Raw genomic sequence first — 25,851 nt, 5'->3', positions numbered from 1 at the left:
ACATTTACTTCATTAATTGAAGTGGGTCAATCATAATGATACCATTATAGAGGCATTGAGATCAAGCTTCCATTTATGGAATGGGATTTTACAAAAAAAAAAAAAAAAACCTAAACAAGAATATTGCTCAATTGCAAAGAAAGAAAATAAAATGAAATATAATAAAATAACATTACTAGTCCACTGAATAATCTCCTCATGATTATTATTCAAGGCAGGCACTGGCTTTTAGCAACAATCCAGCATAGCTTTATTCCTATAAACACTGATTTGCATTGCAAGCCTATTGGATTGTGAGATCCTTGAGGACAAGAACTACATGTCCTTCATCTTTGCAGCCCTGTGCCCAGCAGGGCATGTGGCATAAAATCAGTTCTCTCCCTGACAGGCAGGAGAGGAGAGACAGGGAAGGAGGTAGGGGAGGTGAGCTGGAGGAAGAGGGGGAGGAAACCACGGCTGCAGAAGAACAGGCCAAATCTTTACTTACTTTATAAATATACCATGAAAATATTTTTAAATATAATTCCAGTCAGTGGTATAAATTTAAATTTTGAGGGAACTGCAGAATTTTTGAAAAAACCAGAGAGGGCCTGAATTCTAGTGCTCATCTTCCCACTGAGCAACTCCCCAGTCTTGAGGGTCTCAACCTCACAGGTGCATACTGAGCTTTGTCCACTGTAAAATGGAGTGGCATTGCCTGCCCTCATGGGGCGAGCCTTAGAACAAACGACGGGACCAAGCCGCTTTATGGGAAACGGCTCTTTACACTGAAGATTGTGTATGTCTGAGGGAGTATGGCTGCACCAAACGCTGGGACTTCGGCGGCAGAATTCAACCATGCCTGCACTCCCACCTCTTCCCTTCTTTGATATGTGATTAGCTTTACATAATCTTCCCCAGGCTTTTGGACCACAGCATGCTACTGTCACAAAGCAATTAACATAGAACCTCAAAACACAGTTTGGAAATTCTCGCGTAAGCCAGCAATGATTTAGGGGTTTTTCCCTCATAGTCAGTGTGGACACGAGACTTTCCCTGAGTTTCCTCCCAACTCTGACATTACAAATGCTCCTCTTCAGTCCTGAAGGCGGTTTCCTCAGACCCTAAGGGCTGGCCTAGGTCGACCAGTTCTCTGTGATCTACTTTTCTGAAAGTTCCACATCCCAGCCAGCAGGTTGGCCTCGAGGGCAGCTCGACTCACCCACAGAACATGAGGATGTTGTACACGGCGGGGTCATCCGGGAAGGGCGCCATCTGCTGCAGACACAGCTGCTCACAGCCCCCGTTGAAACCATCAGAGCAGTCCACCCCAATGTGGCGGTCGTAGCAGCCGGAGCTGTCCTTCATGGGGCTGAGTCCGGAGGGACACTGGCACAATCAGAAAGCATCCACACAGGTGGGTGAGCCAGGGGCCGGGGTTCTCTGGGAACCAGAGTGTAGCCACTGATGCCTATTTTTAGCACTCAGACTTGAAACCGTCAACACTGATAAGTAGTGCACAAATTTCCCACTATGCTGGACTCCCTGTAAAAGCAAGGGACCTATTTTGACCTCTCGCTTCTTCTCTCTGGGCACAGATCACACACATCTGCATTAAAGCTGATCCCTCCAAGCAGGCTGGACGGGAGCATGGTCGCAAGACAGCGCCGAGATGCTCCGGCCTCCCAGCTGGGCCTTAGGCTGGCAGGAGAGTGGAAGCGATGGGCCAGAACTAAAATGCATTCACAGGGATTCCTTTGGTCAAGGGGCAGGGAGTGCTGCTGTTTGGACTTTGGATTAATAGGAATTTATTTTTTACGTTTCAAAGCACTTTGTCAACATTGGTGATGGGTGGCAGTGTTGGAGAAAGTGGACTGAGTCAGGACTGCGAGCTGGAAGAAGGAAGTGGACCTCCTCCACGACCTTGAAGGGAGGTTTGATGGCTCTCCTAGAGACAGTGGCTGCCCTTGTGATGTTCAAGGATGTCTGGGGTCAAGGGCGTGACCTTGAGGACCCACAGGCACCACACTTGGGTTTGGGCTTTACCCCAGCTCCCTGGACACTCAGGGTAAAACATTAAGCTTTTTCAACACTGCCATGTCCTCCATAAACTTCTCAAGAATGACAGCAAAGGAGGTGATCTAGGAAGAGGTAACTGGTCGGGTCTCAGGGAGGACAGGGAGGCTTGGGGAACAGTAGGAAGGCTCCCAAGGCACCCATGGTAAGCCAGGCAGTGGCCAGCATTCCTACATCTTACTTATACAACCCTCACAGCATCTCATAAGGTAAGCAGGCTGATCATCCTCAATTTACATGTGAAGACACTGGGGGCACAGAAAGCTTAACCTTCCTAATGTCACACGGCGGAGCACAGGAGGACCATCCTAAAACCCTGGCTGGCTGGCTGGCTGTGGAGTCCGTGACTTGGTTGCACCGTCATCACCTCACAGCAACATCAGGCTCTCATGCAACAGTCACCGTAAACTGAACACTTACTAGCAGCTGTTGCTTTGTTACGTGCTAAGTCACTTGAGTTGTGTCTGACTCTTTGCGACACCATGGACTATAGCCTGCCAGGCTCCTCTGTCCATGGGATTCTCCAGGCAAGAATACTGGAGTGGGTTGCCATGCCCTCCTCCAAGGGATCTTCCTGACCCAGGGCTAGAACCTGTGTCTCTTATGTTTACCTGCACTGGCAGGTGGATTCTTTACCACTAGAACCACCCGGGAAGCCCATATTACTCTCATTTAATAGACTTGGAAACTATTAGCATTGCCAATTAATGCATAAACTTCTCACCTCACTGGACTCCATCTAAAAGCCAATGGATATTTTGTTTTGCTAACCCGCTTCCTCTGTCTATGCAATAGAGGCTGTATGTCTGCATCACAACTGATTCTTTCCAACAAGATGGAAGGAGGCAGATAACTTGCCCAGAGTCCAGCAGTCTGTATGGGGCAGATCTAGGCAGGTCTGTCTAGATCTGACCTACTATCAGCTAGCTAACACACTCCTTCAAAACTAGAACCAAACCAAAAAATGCCTTTAAAAACTCAGTGGAACCCTGTTAAATACTGTGCCTCCTGCCCTGCTCCCTGGCTACCTCCTGCTCCTGGTTTCCAAGCATCCTGGCCTAGTAGCCTGGAGCTGTCGCAGGTGTGGCCCTGAAAACCCACCTCCCCGCCCTCCACGCTTCCCAGTTGAAGATCACAGCAGGATGCGCACTGTTTGCTGACACTAATTCTGCAATTTCCCAAACAAATGCTCCCCCTCCACCAGGGGCCTGCCAGGCTTCCAGCCCGGTCCATCCCCTCTCTCCCCACGAAGCCAGCTGGAGTGCTGGAAGGTGACAGCATTTAAAGATGCTTCCAAGGGCTTCCTTGTGCCATGCAAACCCAGATGTTTCAGATGCTGGTAAACAAGCGAACGAGGCAGCTTAGGATTGCACCCCACATTCTGTTAGCCCCCCCAACTCATCCATTTTCTTGGCCACCCAGCTGTTAGGCCAGATGTGGCACCAGAAGGGAGCTGGCTTCACCACTGTGAGGCTGCCCAGGCATGGATGTGGGTACTGAAACATAGACGTTTGATTGGAATTAAATGGGCTGCACTGGTTGCCACGAGTTCTTTTTTTTCCTTCTATGAAGCTTGAGAAAAACCATCAGAGAGACAAAGCCGGTGCTCCTGTTATTCCCACCTCATGAGGTTTCAATCCTTGTACCAGCTAGCTGTCTCGGTCATCAGCCAGGACTCCCCGTCTTCTTAACCACCCGCTTTGTTTCAGAATGCCCCATCAAGTGTGATGTTTGACAAAGATGTCACCAAAGAAACCCGAACAGGCTTTGTTCCAGAATGCCCCAAACCTAGCACATGGGCATCTTGCCAGGCCCTGGTGTCAGATAACCATCACTGTGCCAATTGGACCACCTGATGTTTACACTTTCTCAGGAGATTTGGAAAGAAGACAGAGTTAGTTGCCTTGTCCAAGCTGGATATTCTTTTCTCCTAAGCAGAGCTAAAAATAATAATAACAGCTATTGGGAATTAAGCAATTCTATGTGCAGAACAATCTACATAAATTATCTTCAGTCCCAACTACACAATTAGACTCCCCCCTGCCTCATTTCATAAAAGAACAAACCTAGACGCTGAAGGATTAAGTGGTAACTTGTTTAAAGTCACAGAGGTGGAAAATGGCAGAATCAGAATTTGGACCTAGTTCTATCTGACCCTAAAGTTCAGTTGTGTCTTTTCCACTCGGCCATGCTGCTTCTCAAGTGTGAAAAAAAACCTGGATCTTGGGATCACTAAAAAATAACTCAATGTGTCAACAAAGAAATCCTGCAGATGTGTTGTTTATCTGATTGTCTTAAGCAACTCCTAGAGTACATTCTGGAATCAATTATGGATTTGTAGATTCAGTCTGATATTCTCTCTCTCTCTTCTTCTCTTCACACACACACACACACACACACACACCGTATTATGGGTGCATATATTTATAGGACAAAACACTGCAAACCATTCAAAGCAATGACCATGAAGGCAAGACAAGATCCTCAATCACTAAAAAAGATGCAATTATCTTTACTGCACTGTAACTTACTTGGGTTGCAGTTCAAAGTAAAACATTTTTGAAAGATTTCCAGAAAAAAAAAAAAGCTGAAACGAAAAATAGTTTTCTTCTTAACCCTTGTTGAACCAGAGCTCCCAACCCCAAGGAGTCTAATCAATCCAATTTCCCATGGTATAAATTTGCTTCTGTTTTAGCCTGAATATTTTTTGTGCTGTTGTCATCACATTTGGAGATTCTTAAAATCTGTACGTATATTGTAATTAGCCTCCAATTAAAATAAATAAATCTTTTTAAATGAAAAAAAAATCTGTATGTAAATACAATGCAACTATAGGCTCTAAATCATGGCCTTTTCCTAGAAGTCTTTGAAGCCAGAGACAAGTTGTCAGGAGAGAAATCCTGCCTCCAGGAGGAGTTTGTATTGTCCCTTTTCAAGGACTAGCTGCTCTCTTCTCCTGGCTTGTGGACAATCCCTCCACTTCTTCCTTAAAAGAGAACTGCCTGGAGACTTCCTTGGTAGTCTGGTGGCTGAGAATCCATGCTTCCAATGCAGGGGATGTAGGTTTGATCCTTGGTCAGGGAATTAAGATCCCATACACAGTGCATCACAGAAAGACCCTGTGTTGCAGCTAGAGAAGCCTGCACACCACAGTGAAGACCCCCGTAGTCAAAATAAAAACAAAAACTTTTTTTAATTAAAAAAAAAGAGAACTTTTGATCAGGATTGAGCTCCAAGGTCATATCTTAATCCGTCTTTGTGCATAGGTTACATTTAGCAGTCCCAGGAAGAAAACTCCATTTATTATGGCAACAACTCTCCCCCATCAAGAGGGTCTAATAAATGAGCTCATATTTCAGTGACCCCTAAAATACACAAGGTTAATCATCTTTCACGAGATGCTCATGGCTTCTTGACTTATTACTGGTCTAAAGCACAATGTGCTAATGAGATTAAAATGATTGTCCCCATTCAACTCCTTTTCTTCTCTGTCTTTTCCCTCTGTTTCTACCAATGCTTTTTGGTTGATTAATTACTTGGGAGTCTAGTCAAATCTCACTCAGCCTGAGACACACACACCTCAGTTCCAGACTATGAGATGAAGGCCCTGTTGGCAGATGAATATGACTGATGGACACGGGGTGTCTTCAGGGTCCCTGAGAGAAGAGGAACCACTTTTCTGCAGCTGAGCCTGCCTTGCTTTACCTGGATGATTCATAAGATACACAACTATAATTCCTACTCAAAATAGGCTCTTTTTGTTTTTTACAACACAGCAGTCTTATTCCTCTCATAAATAATGATTTCCCTCGCTGTTTGATGGGGACATGTAAGCCCAAGCCACACAGTACTTCTCCCAAGGGGGAAAAGTTTGATGATGGAATGAAATTTATATTTCAACATCCTGCCCTTACTTCTCTGAAAGCCTCTGAGGCAGACCCTTCTGCTTACTGTCCTACAGAGAGATGGTCATCTGTAATGGTCTCTGCACAGCTGCGCTCCAGTAGAGGTGAAATGACACATTTCATGGGAAACCACTGTGGACAGCAAGTGGACAGAAGGGTGGCAGGGTCGCTGGGTAATTCAAAGCTCATTAGAGTATAATGCTCTGGCAAGGAAGGTCATGTGTTCAATACACGAGAAGCGGGACAGCAGACCTCTTCCTTCCAAGGCCACAGTCTGCTCATCTCTGCATGTGCAGACACCTCCCGAAGCAGAAGGCATTTGGGGCGGGGGGGCACTGTCAGGATGAGTCTGAATATAAGGAAGAAGCATTAGAGCACAGATTTTCCATATAGTGGTTTTTTTTTAATAGTTTTATAGTGTTGGAAATAATTTTCAAACTTTAAAATAAAGTCTTACATTAAACCTCAACAGGTAGGCTTGATAAGAAGGAAGATGCTCTGGTTCAAGCTGGGAGAGAGGAGACTGGTGTTCTACCCACCAAGGCAGCCCCAGTCTCCACTGTTGTCTCCACGGATGTCTGTGACATAATCCCCGGAACCTGTGACAAAAGGGGCTTTTTAAGCCTCCTGAGATGAGGAGATGGCCCTGGATTATCCAAGTGAGCGCAACGGAATCACAGGAGTGCTTAAAGGGGAAGGGGGAGGGCAGGAGAGAAGAAGTTCCTCAGAAGAACGGTCCGGAAAATGCAATACAGCTAATTTAAAGATGGTGGAAGGGGACCATGAGTTCCCAAATGCTGGCAACCTCTGGAAGTGGGACAAGGCCAGGAATAGAGCCTCCAGAAAGGAACGCAGCCCTGCCCGGGGTTAGCCCAGTGACACAGAACTGGATTCTCACCTACTGAGATAAGAAAACGGCTATTGTTTTAGGCCATCAAACCTGGGGTAATTTGTCATGGTAGCCATAGGCCACTAACTCAGGGGCTCTGCAGGACGCCCTGGGGCTCCACCGCACCCTTGTACTATACAGGTGGTAACCACTGCTCCCACCCACCGTGGCACAATAAGGACAATGGGAAGCAGTAAGACCCATTGTCCGGGGTGGTCGAGGGTGGATCTCTGCTCTGGGAACCATTCCTGAGTTTAGCAATCCTGCCCATGGACTGTGGTTTGTTTTGGAACAGAGCGGACTGAGGTTGGTACAGGGCTGTGCCTTTCACGGGCATTTGTTTCCTGTCCCCAGAGACTATATAAACAACAGGGCAATTAACTGAGTAGCAATTAACCCTGTGGGAGTCCATGCATAGCAGAGAGACGTGCCCTGCCTTCCTAGAAAGAAGGAAGGTTGAGCAGCGAATGTGGACCACCCCACCTGTCTGGCTTGAATTCAGTCAGGAAAATTTGTGGTTGAATATGGTCACTCCCCACACCTCTGTCCCCTTTCCAGATCCCGTCAGGGCCAGCAGGCTCTGAGGGCCTCCTCTCCTTTCATAAGCATAAGCCTTTCTGGGGAAGCCTTTCAGCTCAGCGCCCAGATAACTGAATGCCAGGGTTGCTGTGGATGGAGAGGAGGAAGGCAGCCGATTCTCCCCCAAACTGCAGGTGCTACAGCTGATGCCCTTGTCCCCGGCCCACCTCCTGATGACACAGGGCCGCTGTGCTAAGAGGACGAGGCTTTAGGAGGGTGCTGCTGCTTGGTGGAGTCAGATCAGGCTCAGTGTCCTCTGTAGGCTCACGGGATTATGATGTGGTCAGCTTTCAAGTCCCAGCCTTCCTGCCTCAGGGATCCTGGGCTTCATGGCCAATGAGAAGCAGTCACTTGAATGGGCCTGGCCCCCTCCTCCCTCCAAGAGCCACGTGGACCACTGACTTCAAAGTCTTACGCTAATGCCAAGCTCCGGTGTAACTGGGCACCTTCTCAGTGGCTCCGATTTGCAAATGTAGCAGCCCTACAGCAAATGCATATTCATAGCAACTATTCCTGAAAGCTCCGTCTCATGGATCACAGAGTCAAAGGTACAAAAATACATCAGCACGGCAGTATGCCAAGTGGAAGGGCCTAGGATCACCAACAGAAGGCAGCTGACAGGCAAACCCCGGGGGGCTCCGAGAAGGGACAGAGGAGTGGGAAGAGATGGGGAATAGGTCCATGTGCACGTGTGTGTATACGTGGGCACGCTCAGACTCACTTGAGGGGAGGGATGTGTACATAGGTGCACACGCAGGGTTTCAGTACTTAGAACGACTCACCTGAGAGAGCACCAAGGAAGGAAAGGTTAAAATCTGGATGAGGAAAGGCAGGTTGAATAGTTTAAAAAAAAAAAAAAACAGCTGTCCCAGCTGGGAACTCCATTAGACAGTGAAACTGTCTCCTGAGGGAGCCAGTTGGGAAGCTCATTGTTTACATCAACTGAAGGTGGACTAGGAAGCTAGGGGAATACCCGGGACACCCACTTACTCCTGACTGCCTCTGGGAGCCATGACCTAAGGAGCACTCTTCTTTGTTTCCTGCTAGTCTTCTCTGCCTTCTCTTCTTTTTGATGGACTGGCCAGGTCCTCCACCTCCCTGCCCCTCCGGTCTTTCTCTTCCTTTTTCTTCATTTTCTGTCTTTCTCAGGAGAATCAGGCTCCTGCCAACTGTTGTCCAATCTATGAAGACTGAGGAGGTCTCAGGGCTCTGGACCCAGTACATATCCATCTTTGATGGAGAACAGCTCCCTGCACAGAGCAGGTGCTCAGAGACAAGGAAGTGGGGGGTATGAAAGATGGAACTGGCCCAGCATCCTCCCAGCTTGCCCCTGCTCTGGGTCCCTTTACAAGAGCACAGCTGTCAGACTAGGAAGCAAGATGAAGCTTATATCCTCCCTAGAGCTGGAAGCTCCCAGCTCTGCCTGGAAACACCACATAACGTGTCTCAATTAATCACCTCTTCCTCTCCTTCGTGCCAACTCTGTGTACAGCTTTCCCGTCTCTCTTCTCTGCCCCATTCCCTTTCCTCTCTATGAGGACTGCATCATTCCATCCTTAAGAGAAGGGAAGGCTAAAAACTGATAGTAGCGTTGATGGGCATGAAAATGACCAATATAAAGGCACCAGCAGGCTTGCCTACCTGCTCCTGCCTCCATTCACTTCTGTGGGTCCACCAGTATTCACATCCATGGCATGGGAGACAGCTTAGTCCACTCCAGCCCAAACAGTCTTTGTATGTCATAGCATCACACAGTTCATGTGTCGTCAAAGCCCATGAAGTGAAAGTGAAAGTCACTCAGTCGTGTCTGACTCTTTGCGACCCCATGGACTAGAACCAATAAAGTAGGAAACCACCTTTGGTGAAGCAAGAGTTCATTGCATAGTTTCAAAGGGGATGTATTTTTATTGTTTCTCTGCCATTCCTGGCATAACTTACTTCTTTTATCCTTCTGGACTTAGGTAGGTATCTTCTAAAACTTCCTATTACAGTCAATGTAATTTGACTCTAAACAAAGGTAGGCGTCTTCCAGAATTTCCTATTGTAGTAAATACATTCTATTTCCTATTGAAGTCAATATTTTACCATTGAGCAGCTAATTAGTTCTCAAATTGTTTGAGGATTCGCTCATCAACTAGAGTGCAAGACTATTAAGAAAGAAAGAACCATGCTACACAGTTCATGACATTTTCCTTGGATAGTTACAGTACACACAGTAGATGCTGCATAAATACCTCTAGAGTCAATGGCTGGTAATTAGCTCCTTAGCTCTGTCCAAAGAAAATTCGGAACATAGACTAGACAGTAGTTAAAGCTAGGGAGGAATCACTCTTGACCCTCTGTTTTACTCACACTATGTTTCCACCTCTATCTTCATTATGTCTTATCGTGTGGCCCCGCTTTCTGAAATTATAAGCTCGACAGGGCAGACGTACCACGCAGCCGGTGGAATCCAGTTTACGATCTGAGATGCAACGGAAGTTCTTACTGCAGCCCCCATTGTCCTTGCTGCAATCACGGACTGGTCCAAACGAGTCTAAGAGTACCTCCAGGCTGTCGAAGGAGGACGAGGTCATCAACTCCTCTCTGTGGGAAGAAGCGGCAGGAGGTGGGAGGAGGTCAGGGGACGCCAGGTACAACAGGTAGCTTCACATCCCACATTTCTGTCTGCCCGACCAGATCATGTCTCACTCTCTCTTACAAATATTAAAGATCAACCAGACTTGGAGCCTTGAACTAACAAATTATGGATGTTCTCCATCTCTGGGAAATAAGCCAAGGCAGTAACACCTGGTCAAAGAAGGAGGTCTAAACTCAGGCAAAGAAATTAACATTTTATTGCCTGTCAGTCCTGAGGGGCCGTAGGAAGTGCTTACAAACTCTCATTTTATGTCCTCTCTCGGTGCGTGAGCCTCAGGGTGTGCAATATTGACCCAGATAGAGTAGACATTGGCACTGCGTCTGGGGAAGCGGAAGGCAGCCTGCCAGCTTCTCCTTCCAGCTTGATTCCTTCCCCAGTGCTCAGGACCTTCGAGTAGGTTCTCACCCAGCCTCCCAAACCCAGTGTGCGCCTCGGGCCCCGAGGCTGGACTCACCGGACCTCCACAGCATCTTCCATCACCGTCATGTCTGTCTTGCACTTTGCTGATGGGTTGATGGCCAGTTCAGCGGGTGGAATCACAAAGCTTTTGCTGAGTGGCAGCCACATGCCCTCCCCGAGCGTGTAGGTGAATCTGCACGGACACCCAACCCCACCTGGTTAGGGCTGGGGCATAAACACCAGCGGAGGACCTGGCACCCTAACTCCAGCTGCTTCCTTCTCAACCCTTGAGGTCCTCTCCAACAAGGAGAGCGTATTCCCATTTTATGGATGAGATAATTGAGTCTGATGGAGGCAGAGAGGCCGACCCCTGCTCACGCATCCAGACCACTGGAGAACTCAACATGTCATCTACTCGCCAGCTGTTAAAAGTGTCTCTTCTTCAAACCATAAGACATCGAGTTCCAGTTTCCTTCAGATTTGAAGCTGGGCTTCCCTGATCTTAAGTCAGATATAACTGGAAGCATTTTAACTGAAAAGACATACCAGCCTCCCACCATTCCCATCCCTCAAACTGCACACCCACACTGGTAGCGTTGCTTTCTCTCTGTGCCTGGAGGAACCCTACCAAGGAAAGGAAAGAAGAAAACTCCCTTTTTCTGGCTTCTGTGAGATGGGAGCGGAAACGATTGAAGCCAGGAGCCTCCCGGGGGAGAGAAGAAGATGAACAAGGTAAGCCTAGATGTATTCTCTGCTCTCTCTCTACCCACACCCCTAGCTAATGGCGCTAACCCTCCGGAGGCAAGGAAGATTTTTTTTTTTTCCTATAACAAGGGCTAAAAGGAATAAAGGAATCAATCAGCATTTCACGAGAGAGCTTAAGGAAACCATGAGAGAGTATTTGTTTATTTATTCATTCATTTGATTTCAAAGGCATTCAAATGCTCTGTGTTCACAGTCAAAAATAGTCCCTGGGATAAAAGCCAGTGTGGGTGGGCTATCACGAGGCTGTGGCAGTCTGGCGTCCCCTTCGCACTTCACGCGGAGGGTGGAACAATGGAAGGATGCGTGCAATTAAAAAGAACCAGCGCCGGCTGCATTAGCATGCTGGTCGCCGAGCACCGCTGCAGGTCCCACTTCTCTCTCTCCCCTAACCCACACGCTCCTCTCTCCACCACCGCCCCCCTACCCCCTGCCACTCCAGGTTGCCTGAGATGCTAGGAAAGCAGACTGATGACGTGAGATCTTTTATGAGACATGTAGCCCTGCCCAGGACGTGGGCCACAGAGAATCCCCACGGACCAAGGCTCATGAGTTACTTAGTAACTAAGCCCCATGCTTCTTCATCCACTCCCTGAAGGAGAGACCTGGGTAGCAGAGGAGCTGAAAGAAGAGAAAGCAGGGGCCCAGGGTGGGTGGGGGACAAAAGCACTGAGCACGTGGGTTTGGGGCAGGACTGGGGAGGTTTCTCCCCGATTCCCAACCCAACACTCAGGGCCCTACTTCTGTGACCTGTGGGGGCACCTCTGCGTTAAGCAGCACTGAAATAGCAGAGATGCGTTTGCTCTGAAGGAGGCTCTCAGTTCTCCCTAAGCATGGGAACCAGAGGCAATAGAGGGGGTGATGTCTGTGCAGGGAGCTGTCTGCACCAGGTGAGGGAAGCCCAAGGATGCGTGCAATTAAAAAGAACCAGCACCGGCTGCATTAGCATGCAGGGAGCTGTCTCCCCCAGGTGAGGGGACAGAAGAGGAGACACACCACCCCACTCTTCCATGAAACTACACCTGGTGAAGGTGAAGGCATGCCAGCTCCTTCACACACACACACAACACACCTCCTATACACACACATACATGCTCGGGGAGGGCATTTGGTGGGTGTGTGCATGTGTGCAGGAGACCTGGGTTCAGTCCCGGGTTGGAAGATACCCTGGAGGAGGGCATGGCAATCCACTCCAGTGCTCTTGCCTGGAGAATTCCATGCGCAAAGGAGCCTGGAGGGGTCATAAAGAGCCTGACGTGACTCAGCAACTAACCCTTTACTTTAGACCCACAGAACTCAGTCCACATCTCCAAGATGTCAGTCTCCAGTGGCTTCTTTCACCAAAATCGCTCCAAACTTTCTGGTCCTACAATGCAGTTGGACTATGGCTCCTAAAGTTGTCCTGATTTTCTCATCTCTTTGCCTTTGCTCTTACTACTCCTTCTTTCTGAATTTTCTTTTCTCTCCTTTGCCAGACTCATTTTAAGACTCAGTTAAGGCCGAAGGAGATCAGCCCTGGGATTACTTTGGAGGGAATGATGCTGAAGCTGAAACTCCAGTACTTTGGCCACCTCATGCGAAAAGTTGACTCATTGGAAAAGACTCTGATGCTGGGAGGGATTGGGAGCAGGAGGAGAAGGGGACGACAGAGGATGAGATGGCTGGATGGCATCACTGACTCGATGGACGGGAGTCTGAGTGAACTCCGGGAGATGGTGATGGACAGGGAGGCCTGGCGTGCAGCGATTCATGGGGTCGCAAAGAGTCAGACACGACTGAGCGACTGAACTTAACTGAACTGAAGGCCCCACCTCTTCCTGAAAGCTCTCCAGGGCCTTCACACTCTTAGGCTGAGTAAGGGACTTTCTTCTGCACGTGGTACCTTATCACCCAGAGATGCTGATCTATGCCCACTTTTTCACATGTCCATCACCATTCATACAAACATTCTCTCTTGGATGGCAGAGGACAGTTCTTTGTCATCTTTGTATTCCCCACTGCCAAACATAATTTCTGACCCAGGAAGGTCACTCCATGGATATTTACTGACTGATCAACAGGAGATTTAGTTATGTTCTTTAGTTTGAACAGGCTGCTAGTGGATATAATCCCAATTTCCCAATTTAAAGATAGAGGCGGTGGTGGAAATTCTTGCTCATTTAAAATAGGATATGGGTTAATTGCTGGGTTTGAATACATTTAATGGTTGAGATGGATCTGGATTTGATAGGATAAAGATCTTCCTCAATGCACAGCAGCTTCTGAAACATGACACTCTACCAAGTTAATAAGAAAACCTCCACTCTCTGGTAGGGTCAAGGTGAAGAAGTCCTGTAGGTGAAGCAAAGTCAGGTGTGGACAGAGACTAACATTTACTGAGAACTTTCTAAAGCAGGTACTCTGTAGGACTGTGTCATTTATCCTCACTGCTGCCCTCTGAGATTAGTCATTTGCTCCCATTCTACCAAGGCGACGACTAATATTTTAAAAAGTTTAGCAACCTCCCAAGGTCACTTCTCCTTAAGTGGGAAAGATGGGCGATAGCCTGATTCTCAAGTGTTGCTCACAGCCGCTTTCCAGCCCATGTTGGCTCATGCCTATGAAATTCTGAAGTTTTCTTTTATCTGCAAAATCTACTGAGTGACTCCAAAATCCAAATATAGAACAAACTGTCAGAGAAAAGCTGCTTTCTAAAATCTCATATGTCCCTCATCCATGTCGATTTGGCAGGAAGGACTTCAAAAAGCCACCAAACAGAAGTTGGGTGAACATCTGGAATGCTTTCCCAGGTTGGGTCTTCTCGCATGACAGCTGGTAGTGACCAGCACAGTTGATGGCTCAGCTGTGGACTGAGCCCTGCACATGGCCCTGTTGAACGGGTGCTTGAAATTTCTGTCCAGAAGCAAATGTTTGCCAGAAAGCAATGGACGGAATAAGCCTGTGCTCTCGCTGTGGCTTGGCATGAAACAGAATGTGGGAAAACTGAAAAGTCGCTCTTAGCCTGGCATCTCCACCCTTTCCGAGAGCAGGCCATTCCAGAAGGAGGTCTTATTCCAAGGGATGCAAGTACACACTTGGGAGGATGGTCTTTGAGAGAGAAATTTGGTCTGTACTCATCCCTGCCACCAGGGGGTCTAGTGGAATGGAGTGATCCTAGCTACCATAGAAAGACCATCTTCAGCACCAGCAAAGTTGTCTGAGGAGACTCATCTTGGAGGTTCAGAGTTCCCCTGGACCCTGTGAGTCTAGCTTGGACCCCTCCCAAGGCATTCTTTGGGATTACAGATTACCAAGGTTAGGTTTCAAGGTCTTTTCTCAATCTGATTAGGAAATACTTGAAATGATCATCTACAGATATTTACTGAAAACCTCCTTGCTCAAAGGGCTTCCTTTGTAGCTCAGTTGGTAAAGAATCTGCCTGCATTGCAGAAAACCTGGGTTCAATTCCTGGGTCAGGAAGATCCCCTAGAGAAGGAAATGACAACCCACTCCAGTATTTTTGACTGGAGAATCCCATGGACAGAGGAGCCTGGTAGGCTACAGTCCAAGGGGTCGCAAGAGTCAGACATGACTTAGTGACTCAAACACCACCTATATGTTGAAACGGCTTCCCAGGTGGCTCAGTGGTAAAGAATCCACCTGCCAGTACAGGAGATGCAAGAAGCGTGGTTTCTATCCCTGGGTTGGGAGGATCCCCTGGAGTAGGAAATGGCAATCCACCCCAGTATTCTTGCCTGGAAAATTCCATGGACAGAGCAGCCTGGCAGGCTACAGTCCATGGGGTCGCAAAGAATCAGACACAACTGAGTGACTGAGTGAACACATGGTTGTTCAAAATGGTGTGCTAGATATTAAACATTTAAAACCATAATGGGTACGTCCCTCCCTTCAGGATGACAACCATTTCATTGGAGAAGCAAATACACAAATTAAAAATAAACATGAAATAAATAATTGACAAATACATATTAAAGTCAGTATATATACAAATTTGGAGGTGGAAAGTCTTGTGGATTGATGCCATGGATTAGAGAAGCTTCAGGCCAGTGTTTATCAGTCCCAGGTACAGATTGGAATTACCATGGTGCTTTTACAAAACATTCATGCCCTGGCCCCACCGAGATTCTATATCATATATAAGGTCTATCTGTCAAGACTCTATATCATAAGTGAACAGAGTACCAACTACATAGTTATTTAGCTCCTTTAAGAAATTATAGTCACTGACCAGATCACAGAATTTTCCAGAGTGGCCACTGGTAGTTGGTTTACTCAGATCACAGAAGGTTCTGATTAAAATTCTAAGTATCTGAAATAAGGAGATCATGACCCAATGTTCTCATCCGAGAGCCTAGTTACTGTCATGTTAAGGATCAGAATGTTAATCACTTATGGATTAACCCACCGACTTCTGAGATAGTTGACCTCATGGGTCAAACCACATAACTGACTCTCTCTGTCATAAGTGGGTATCACATCCAGTTGGTACCTAACAAACTTGAACAGATGGCGCTTGTGGGAATAGAAACACGATTTTTGTGCAGGTTCTTCTCTAACAGCAATTTCGTGGAGCCCCTAGTTTTTCTGACTTTTAGGGGAGTGGGAACTCATCCATGTTAATCAACCCCCACCAGACTCCCCATCTGCCTTATCTTTATCACCTTTCGAAGGTCCCAACAGACAAGCGGTAGGAAAAAGGGAGGAAAAAAAAAGCCTGCCCGATAATAAATCATTGTTGGAAAGTTTAAATGCTTGAGTCATAGTCTAAGGAATACAGCTGACATCTCTTGTAGAACAAATCTTCAAAAGCCGCCTGCGGCCAAGGCCATTAATATAACCCAGCCTGTCCCAGGAGAGACACTCAGAAGAGAAAAGGGCAGGAAAGGCTCTGGGAGAAAGCGGTACTGTGAATCTGGACTCCCAGCTAGAAAGCACTTTAGGAGAGCGTGGTGGTGGCCAAGCCGTCTCTCCCAGACAGAGAGAAGGAGGAGGAGAAGCTGAGGCAGAGGAGCCAGCTCGAGGAGGCAAATGCAGGAGAAAGATCAGCAACGAGGCTGGGACTGGCTGATAGTGGGGGCTGGGGCAGGGACTAGGCAAGACTCTGTACACACCCTCTGACTGCAGTGAACAGGAAGCAAGTTTTCTCTTTGCACGTCATTTCTCTAACATGCCATGCAGTAGCTTACTGCCTCCTCTGACATCAGACACTTGGGCAGGACTATTTATGCCTCTCCCAGAGGACTTGTTCATGAAGGGAGGTGCACTCATTCCACACGGGCAGCACAAGCACAATCTCTGGCACTTACTGGGTACTCAGCAGATGCACATTAAGTGAAAAATAGACTCACAGAATAAATGGAAGATACAGTCTTAGCCTGGAGATAGACTTGTGTTCCAGCTAAGGTCTGATGGGAATTAGACTTTATGAAAATCCCATAGTTCACGGCTGGCACCAAAATTCTTCCTCTGCCTGCTGACTTGTCTAATACGTACCATTCCCAGGTACGTAGGTAGAAATTTGGGAGAGACTGGAAACATCCAATTCGATGAGGAAGGTGGTAGATTAAAGAAAATAATAATGAAGCGTGGCTGAGAAAGGGCAGAGGTAGAGGTGGGAGGGATTCGTTCTAAACAACTTAAGGCTTTATGTGGAAGGTGCAAATTAGATGCAAAATGGAGAGGCAAAAACTAACATTAATTGCTTGTTCTTTGCCAGTTTCCTTGCCGGGGGCTTTCCCCACATTATCTCATGTATTCTTCACAACAATAGAGCCTGGCATGCAACGCAGTTCTGTTTCACAAGTGTGGAATCTGGGGGTTCCAAGAGTGGGGGTTCCAGAGCAGGCAAGGAAGGAAGCCAGGACCTCAACAGAATCCATTCATCCTCCACACACTCCGCGCTGTCACTGGATGAAGTGGGGCAAGGGTTCCTCTTACTGGGAGGGTAGAATGACCACATGTGTTTCCCATTTTATAAATTACCACTAGGAAAGAAAGTTCAGTGGGAAGCGGGACATGGGACTTGCACATCCCTACATAACACATCCCTAGACAACCACTTACCTGAATATTTTATCAGAAGGCTGTTCTCCCAAAACCAGGTCAAAGCCTCGCTGAAATATTGTATAAGGCCAAGGCCTGAAAGCAGAAACAGCACACAATTAAAGTCAATCAACAAACATTCCCTGAATGTCCGCTCTGTGCCTAGTACCACGCCAAGGTTCTGGAGACCCAAAGACAGAGGGGACCTAGTCCGGTTCCCACTAATGTGAGTTCACAAGACACAGAATGCTGGAACTCAATTAAGAACAGTATCAATCCAAAAATCACTGACCTACCAGGAAAGTGGAATTTAATAGACATGACAATTGGAACTCCATAGAGAGAAAAATTACAATAATGTCATAGCCAGAATTTACGGCCCTTCAGTGACTTAGCAGCAGATATAGATTTAACAGATCCTTAGCTTTGTCTCACTGAAGAAAGAGGGGGAGTATGATTTCTTGGAAAGACAAAGCCTCTGGAATCAGACAGTTCTGGGTTCAAACTCTGTTCTGCTGTTGAGTCAGCTGTTTGCCTTTGGGTGATTCTTTGCCTCGTTGAGTCTAATTTTATCACTTGTAAAAATAGGCTTGTTAATAGTGGCTTCATAGACACCATGAAGATGAAGCAAACCTTTTAGGCCAAAGCCATAGCTGACACGGGGCTCTCATCATGCTCCCTTTCCCTCAAAATGACTTAAAGGTCCTGGGTTTTTGACAGGTTCCAGATGGTTTCAATCATTACCACATCACTCATTCAACCAGAAACAACCATGGTATTTTTGAATAAGACTTAACTACCTTCCCTGGTGGCTCAGACAGTAAAGAATCTGCATGCAATGTGGGAGACTCAATCTCTGGGTTGGGACGATCCCCTGGAGAAGGACATGGCAACCCAGTCCAGTACTCTTGCCTGGGAAAGCTCATGGACGGAGGAGCCTGGTGGGCTATAGTCCATGGGGTTGCAAAGAGTTAGACGTGACTGAGCGACTAACACTTTCTTTTCACCAGTCTCTCTAGTGAGCGGACTTCCAAGGCGGAGCTTGTAGTAAAGAACTCACGTGCCAAATGCAGGAGACTAAGAGAGAAGGGTTCAAACACTAAGCAACTGAGCGTGCACACGCACCCTAGCGTTCGGATGTCGTGTATACTTGAAACTACCAAAACTATTTCTTTTCAGTAGCATATATCTCTTTGCTTACCCAGATGTCCAACTTCCAAATTATTTACTCCTTCAAGCAAGACTTATAAAGCCCAGCCTCATGTGGATAAGAGGTATGGTACTCACAGAGTGAACTGGGCCCTTGCTCTCACAGAATGTACAGTCTCCATGTATAAAACCAATCATACAGTCTCCATGTATAACCAATCACACCAACCCAATAACCTAACTACTGAGGATGTTACTGCAGACATGTCTTTGGCTTTCAAGGACTACAGAAAGTCAGGAGAAAAAAATCGACATAATTATTTGGGACTAAATCCAACACTAGGAATTAACCCAGTTGTTGTTAATGGTGTCAACAATAGAGGGCATTTAGGGAAAATTTAGGGCAGTCGTCATTGAATGACACAATGACTGCAGGATATTACCGGCATTTAGTGCATGAAAGTTGCTCAGTCGTGTCCGATTCTTTGCAATCCCATAGACTATACAGTCCATGGAATTCTCTAGGCCAGAATACTGGAGTGGGTAGCCTATCCCTTCTTCAGGGGATCTTCCCAACCCAGGGATCAAACCCAGGTCTCCCACATTGCAGACAGATTCTTTACCAGCTGAGGCATAAGGAAAGCCCAAGAATACTGGAATGGGTAGCCTATCCCTTCCTCGGGGGATCTTCCTGACCCAAGATCTCCCTGATTTAGTGGATCTCCTGACCCAGGAATCGACCCAGGCTCTCCTGTATTGCAAGCGAATTCTTTAAAAGGCATTTAGAAGGCTAGAATAATGCAGTGTTCAGGACAGCCCTACATGACAAAAAATTCCCCCAGGCCCTGCAAACTTTTGAATGTCTTGCTGCACATTTACATAGGTAAAAACCTGCTTATTATTACCTCAGCCTAGACGCTAACTCCATTTACCCACAAGCACAAAGCAGCTTGTACTGTTTTAATATAAGATGAATTGTCTAGGTGTATAACTACCATGTAAATTAAGAGAAGATTATACAAGATTACTTGGAAATTTTAACCAAGATTTGTTCATAATTTTGGAAAATCACATCGTTTGCAGTGTTGCTCATGGTCTTTGAGTCACCAATACAGCATGTCTATATCAACCTAATTGCTCTTATATATATTGTGTATTACATATTACTTCACATTTCATATTATGGGGACTCTACATTAGGTGCAAATGTCTGTCAACTTTATTTTTCCTACTGTAATACTGCAAAGAATTTATACATTAAAATAGCTATATTACTATAAATTATTTATTATCACTTCTCTTTTAATTACTGTTACCACTTCATATTATTTTAAATTTTTATATATTTAGACTTTATTATATATGATTTCTTTTACAGATTATTTAAAAAAAAGAGTTAAATTTGTCATAAAATAGGGTGTTGGGTCTGATAGGGTTGAGACCCCAACTTAACCCAACCAGCTAACCAATTAAGTACTTGAAGGAGTTGGTAGCTGCAAAATGAGGCCACTGGGTCTCTATAAAGGAGTGGCTGGGATGAGTGCACTCCTTTTTTCTGCTCACTATTTATAAACACTTTATTCCTGGAATTCAACTTAGAAACACCCTGAGGCAACTAGAATTGGCTCCAAAAGGTATCCAAACACCATACTATGAATAACCCCTGCATCAAATAAATAGCCCACGTGTGTTTTTCATGTTTGTTTTGTTCATTGGAGGTAAACCCACAGAATGGGGTTTGAATCTGATTCTTTTTTGCTGAACAGTAAGTGTGGCTTAAGAGCAACTAAAAAATACAGACTAATTCAAGAAAAAGACTAAAAATTAAGAGGAGAAAAAAGTCCCATCTGATCCTGGATACCTAGAGAGGGCAAGAAAAAGAGAAAAGGGACCTGCAACTTTATCTCTCCTTTGGACAAAATCATATTTTATTTACTATCCATTGAATAATTTTATGCAACACACGTTTTGCCTTCAAGTCATCTCCAGTACTCAAAATGGGTATAGTGTGTAATTAGCGTTAATTCTTGGCATGATTCCTTGGTTGTTTGGAAATATATTTTGAGGAGCCAAATTTTAGACTAGCATTGATTACAGTGTAGACAATTAACTACATAGAATAATATAAATAAACCTGTTTTCAAGCCATAGGTAAAGAATCAGTGAGCTCAGAAACATTGATGAAGCACACGCTGACGTGCAGACAGATAGTCAGGGCAAAGAGACTTCCTGCTCTCAAGAGTCCCGAGTGTCAAGGAAGGCAACTCAGATGCACCAGCTGGACCCCACCCTGGTCACAGGGACAGGCAGCAGGACACGATAGGATGTGGGTTCTGGCCTGCCTACTCCAATTCCAGCTTAGCAATCAATTGCTGTGTGACCTTGACCAAGTCCCTTAATCATTCTGTGTCCCCATTTCCTCATCTGTGAAATGAGGCTGAGAGTAATAACTTTATCAACCTGGCAAGGCTGTCATGAGGTGGAACTAGTTACTATGATTAAAGTGTTCTGAACAGCGTCCGGCATTCAGTGAGTGCCATACAAGCATCTGTTACATAAGTGAAATGTACTAGTTACCTGAATCCAATATAAATACTACAAAAAGGAGATTCCCTAGTTTTTAATGAGGAAGCAGTGTCTTCCCTTCAGAGGCAAACACAGTACCACACCAGGCTGTCACTCAGCTTGTAAATGTATTTGTGTTGTCTGGAGAGGAGCCAATGATGCCTGTGGGAGACAAACCCGGCTCCCACCTCCCACCCGGGCCCCACTTCACGGGGACTCTACAGCACTGGCCTGAGATGCAGAGCGGAGAAGGGCACACTGTGAGAGGGGAAGAGAGGTCAGTGAGTCTGCAAATTGCTTCAGCGAGGAAGGAAAAGAGAATTGACTTCTTTCCTTCCCACGAGTCAGGGATGATCTGTCAGGGAGATGGGGATTCTTATTTGATTTATTTAGCAAATATTTATGGAGGGCCTATTGTGTGTGAACTGTGATACTAGGCAACGGGAGCTGGCATAAAGAGATTCTTGCTCTCAAAGGAATCTATAGTCTTTCTGAAGAAACACACGCACGCCCAGACAAATAGCAGGGAATGAGTAAAAAGGAGGAGAAATGGGATCGGAGCAGATAAGCTAAGTGGTCCTGGCAGCCGCAGATCACTCACCCTGGCCGCCAGGGGGGCTGGGTGTCGGTGGCGCGTGGTGGGGTAGCAGAGGGGAGCCTGATGCATGTGAGTGGAGAGGCCACAGGGGGCCTCCTAGGAAAAGACAGGGTGAAGTGATGAAGTATGTGTACTCAATCATGTCCGACTCTTTGCAACCTCACAGACTGTAGCCTGCCAGGCTCCTCGGTCCATGGGATTTTTCCAGCAAGAATACTGGAGTGGGTTGCCATTTCCTCCTCCAGGGGACCTTCTTGACTCAGGGATCGAACCCAAGTCTTCTGACTCTCCTGCACTGGCAGGCAGATTCTTTACCACTGAGCCACCTGGGAATCCCTAAGTGATGAAGAGCTAGACCTAAAAGTGCCGAAAACACTTAGAGCTGAGTTACCTGAGACCAACTGAAAGAGGAAGAGGCCTTTGCATTGGGCTTTCTGCATGTGAGCCCAAGTTACATACCCATCTCCAAGCTCAGATGGAAGCTGCCACGGGGATGCCCGGCAACAGGTCTAGAGGCCCTAATAATTGTCCCTCTTCTGGGTTTCGCACTCTATCGGACCATTTTTTCAAAATGGCTGTGCACATAGTGGAGACTTGGCCTCTCATAGTTCCAACTCATGTCTTTACAAGCTCAGGCCACAGAGAGACACTGCCCATCAAGGAAACAATAATCCGTGGAAGAACTGCTTGATCTAGCTCAGATGAGGCACCTGGACCAGGCTCTGGGGCCAGGGAGGCAGAGGCATCTAAACAGCTTCAACTCTCATTTGATTCCCAGGGCTAGAGCCGGGAGGACGGCGAGTGTCAAACAAAACAATCGTTTCCAGCTCAGGTTCCATCTGCTCGTGGTGGCAAGAGCTCAGCCTCCCACCAGAAATGGGTGGCATTACAGAACAGACTACGCCGACATTAGTTTTGTGGAAAGAGTACCCACCTCGGAGCCCAAGGATAGCGTCGGGCCAGATGCGGGGCAGGAGACTGAACACCGTAGTTGGAAGAAAACCTGAGCCTTTTGACTCCAGCTTAGGTAATGTGGCCTGCAATATTCTCTGTCTTGCACTGGGCAACCCAGTCACATCTTGGTTTAGGAAAACTAGCAGAATTGGAAGTCAGAATAGAGCTTGTTTGTTTGTCAATATCGCCAGTCTGACAAATCAAGACCCTGAAGATGGTCCTCCTGTGTGGGCAGCTACAGATGGCCTAGATTCAGGGGCCTCTCAGGCCAGCACAGGAGCCATCTGGGGTCCACTACCTTGAGCAGAAACATAATCTGCACCACAGAGGAGCCCCACTGTCATAGCAAGACATCAGCCACTGGGACACACATGCAAACTGGATAGGCTGAGAGCTATTCATAACCTCATCTTTGCCTTTTCTTCTCTGCCCTGTCTCAAATAATACCAAACAGTTTATGCAGAGGTTTCATTAAGCACTGGAAATTTCTAAGCTTTCAGTTTCTCTCCTCAATTCTTGCTCCTCTTTCCCAAGACATATCAGCTATCACAGGGTTTTTTCCTTTAGTTTTTCCTTCTGGTTAGCCCAGAAGTTGGTCGTGGCCTTGACTTGACTTGACTGGTTGCTTGGGCATTCCTTCCACCATGCAGCCTAGACCCAACTGCGTGAGTGGAATCCAGCATGGCCAGACCGATGGGATGATCCCTTCACATCCGTTCTCCTAGGGCAGAAAGGGACCACTCCTGCTCTGGATAAGAGTATTTCAAAATTTGCTTCTTGATTAAATGCTAGTCCCAGCTTTCCAGGCTTCCCTGGTAGCTCAGTGGGTAAAGAATCTGCCTGCAGTGCAGAGGACCCAGGTTCGATCCCTGAGTCGGGAAGTTCCCCTGGAGAAGGAAATGGCAATCCACTCCAGTATTCTTGCCTGGAAAATCCTGTGGACGTAGGATCCTGGCAGGCTACAGTCCATGGGGTCGCAAGAGTCAGACCCAACTTAGGGATTAAACCACCACCCAGCTTTCTACCTAACAGTGGCACCTGGGAAGGGAACTTGAAAGTTTCTGGTGAGCATTGTCTGGTGATGGGTTTCCTTGTAGAGGACTTACGACTTATCACCTGGGAATGAATAAGGAGGAGAGATACAGATGATAGATAGATAGATGATAATAGACATAAACAGGCGAGGGGATAGAGAGTGGGAGAGCGAATACATGTATGTATATATCTATGTATGTATGTGCACACACAGTTCAGTGTATGGAAAGAATATTTCACCTGGAGGCAACGATGAAAAAGGCATTTCACGATGGACTTTTAAAAACAAGGAGCTTCTTCTGAACTCATTTATTCTTCTACCTATCCTTAAATAGATCATTTTACAAATGAAAATAATGTGTTCATAGTTAAATGAAAGCACATCGTTTTAAGCTTGCTTCTGGCCCACACTAGGCTAGATTTCCAGTGGAAGCATGGTTTCAAGTTTCCCCCCAGCCAGTCACAACACTTTGGGGTTCTGGTATAGGTTGTCATATCCGCATGCAATGTGAGGGCTTTTGAGAAAAATGTTCCTGTTCTTAACTAGTAAATGCATTTGCAAGGAAGGAACAGTGAAACAAAGAGAATAGAGGTTTATTTTTTTTTAAAAAAAGTTTCTGGGCAAAGGTAATTTGAGAGATATCCAGGAGAAAAGGTGAAGAGTAAATTGGTAAAAATGAGTTTTCCAGCTATGCAGTTGGGCGAAACATTCCACACCTCAATTTACCATGATGATAAAATGAGAGTATTATGTGCCACTATCTTCACATCAGCACCAGTTCTGGGAGGAATAAGAGCTGGAATGGCTGATTTCTCAGATATCTGGTAAAGCTATGAGTGTGAGTGTGTGAAGTCGCTCAGTCGTGTCCAATTCTTTGCGCCCCCGTGGACTGTAACCCACCAGGCTCCTCTGTCCATGGGATTCTCTAGGCAAGAATACTGGAGTGGGGTGCCATTTCCTTCTCCAGGGGATCTTCCTGATCCAGGGATTGAACCTGGGTCTCCTGCGTTGGAGGCAGACACTTTATCCTCTGAGCCACAGGGAAACCCTTTATCAGAAGTTAAATGATAAGAATAATGATGTCTAGTGTTCCTACAGGACACTTGAGGGCCTGAAGGCCTTTGCAGACGTTGTTTCTTTACCTGGAATTGTTTTCCTCTCTCATTTGTTTGGATAACTTACACTATTCTTTAATTCTAGCCTAAAAATTACTTCCCAAAATAGACCTTCCCCTCCAAGACTGGGTTATGTTCCCTTGTTATATAAAGCACCCTGCACTTTCCTTTATAGAACCTATAAATATAATCAATGAGTTATGTATTTAGTTAATATGGTCCCCTCATCAGATATAAAAGACTACCATCATCTTTGCTACATCCTCACTATCCACCGTGGAACTATCACACAGCAGGTACTTGGTAATGAATCAGACCACGTTGCAAATGAGGTTTCGGGTTGGACAGATCCTGCATGAGGCAGTCCATTGTCAGATAAGACTTAATTTTTTCAGTCTTGGTTTCTAAAGCTATAAAATGAGGATAAAATAGCACCTAGAGCTGTTAAGTGAACATGTATAGATTTCACACAGTGCTGGCCACACAGAACAAACTCAGTAAATATTATTGTTCATTATAATTAATATTCCCATTCAGTAAATAGAAAATCCATGTCTAACATTACATTTTAAACATAAAGTGTGATGACAGGCTGTCTTTTCAAACTGTATTAAGTATGTAAATCTCATGTAAATAAAAATGAAATATTGGTGTGATTTTATTCATTATTTATTACCTATTAATAGGTAAATGAGTTTACTTAGAGGTTTTGTTTATGCAGAAAAATAACATACTTGTCAGTAACTAGCAAAGCAGCTGGAGTGTGACCGTGGAGCCAGACTGAGTAGGGTTAAAACCTGCCACTGCAACTTACTAACCTCATGTCTTTGGTTAAGGTCATTGACTTTTGCCATCTGACGACCCTATCCACTTTCTCCTCTTGCCCCAGTCATGCCAACACCACCCCACCCCCACCTTCCCTCCACAATTCAGAGGGTGGCTCCCTTCATAATTTTTGTTGACTTCAGTAGCCATTAAAACGATCTTTCCAATTCTCAAACCATTCACTGCCTTGACTTTTCTCCTCAAACGATCCTGTCCCCCACTCTCACTCACATGATCATAGCCTAGATTGCCAATATCTGCAACCTCTCCTTGGTCACAGCTTCAAGAATCCCTGACCATCACTTCCTGCCCTCCCAGTTCATTCCTCCTATATCCG

The 25,851-nt window shown here is 46.2% G+C and overlaps 1 protein-coding gene across 1 annotated transcript in view; it reads right to left on the bottom strand.

Annotated features, from left to right (window-relative positions):
- The window catches only part of ASTN1 (astrotactin 1), a 359,002-nt gene that overhangs the window by 106,438 nt on the left and 226,713 nt on the right, over positions 1 to 25,851 (bottom strand). The window contains exons 9-12 of the mRNA XM_040263917.1: positions 17,294 to 17,368; positions 10,524 to 10,661; positions 9,864 to 10,014; positions 1,202 to 1,368 (exon numbers count right to left, since the gene is read on the bottom strand). Coding sequence (XP_040119851.1) covers positions 1,202 to 1,368; positions 9,864 to 10,014; positions 10,524 to 10,661; positions 17,294 to 17,368 — 531 coding nt within the window. The remainder of the gene's footprint in view (positions 1 to 1,201; positions 1,369 to 9,863; positions 10,015 to 10,523; positions 10,662 to 17,293; positions 17,369 to 25,851) is intronic.

This window comes from Oryx dammah, unplaced genomic scaffold (genome assembly GCF_014754425.2).
Source record: "Oryx dammah isolate SB20612 unplaced genomic scaffold, SCBI_Odam_1.1 HiC_scaffold_21, whole genome shotgun sequence".
NCBI lineage: Eukaryota > Metazoa > Chordata > Mammalia > Artiodactyla > Bovidae > Oryx > Oryx dammah.
Note: the sequence above shows the minus strand (reverse complement) of the source record. Positions and strands in the feature narration are given on the sequence as shown.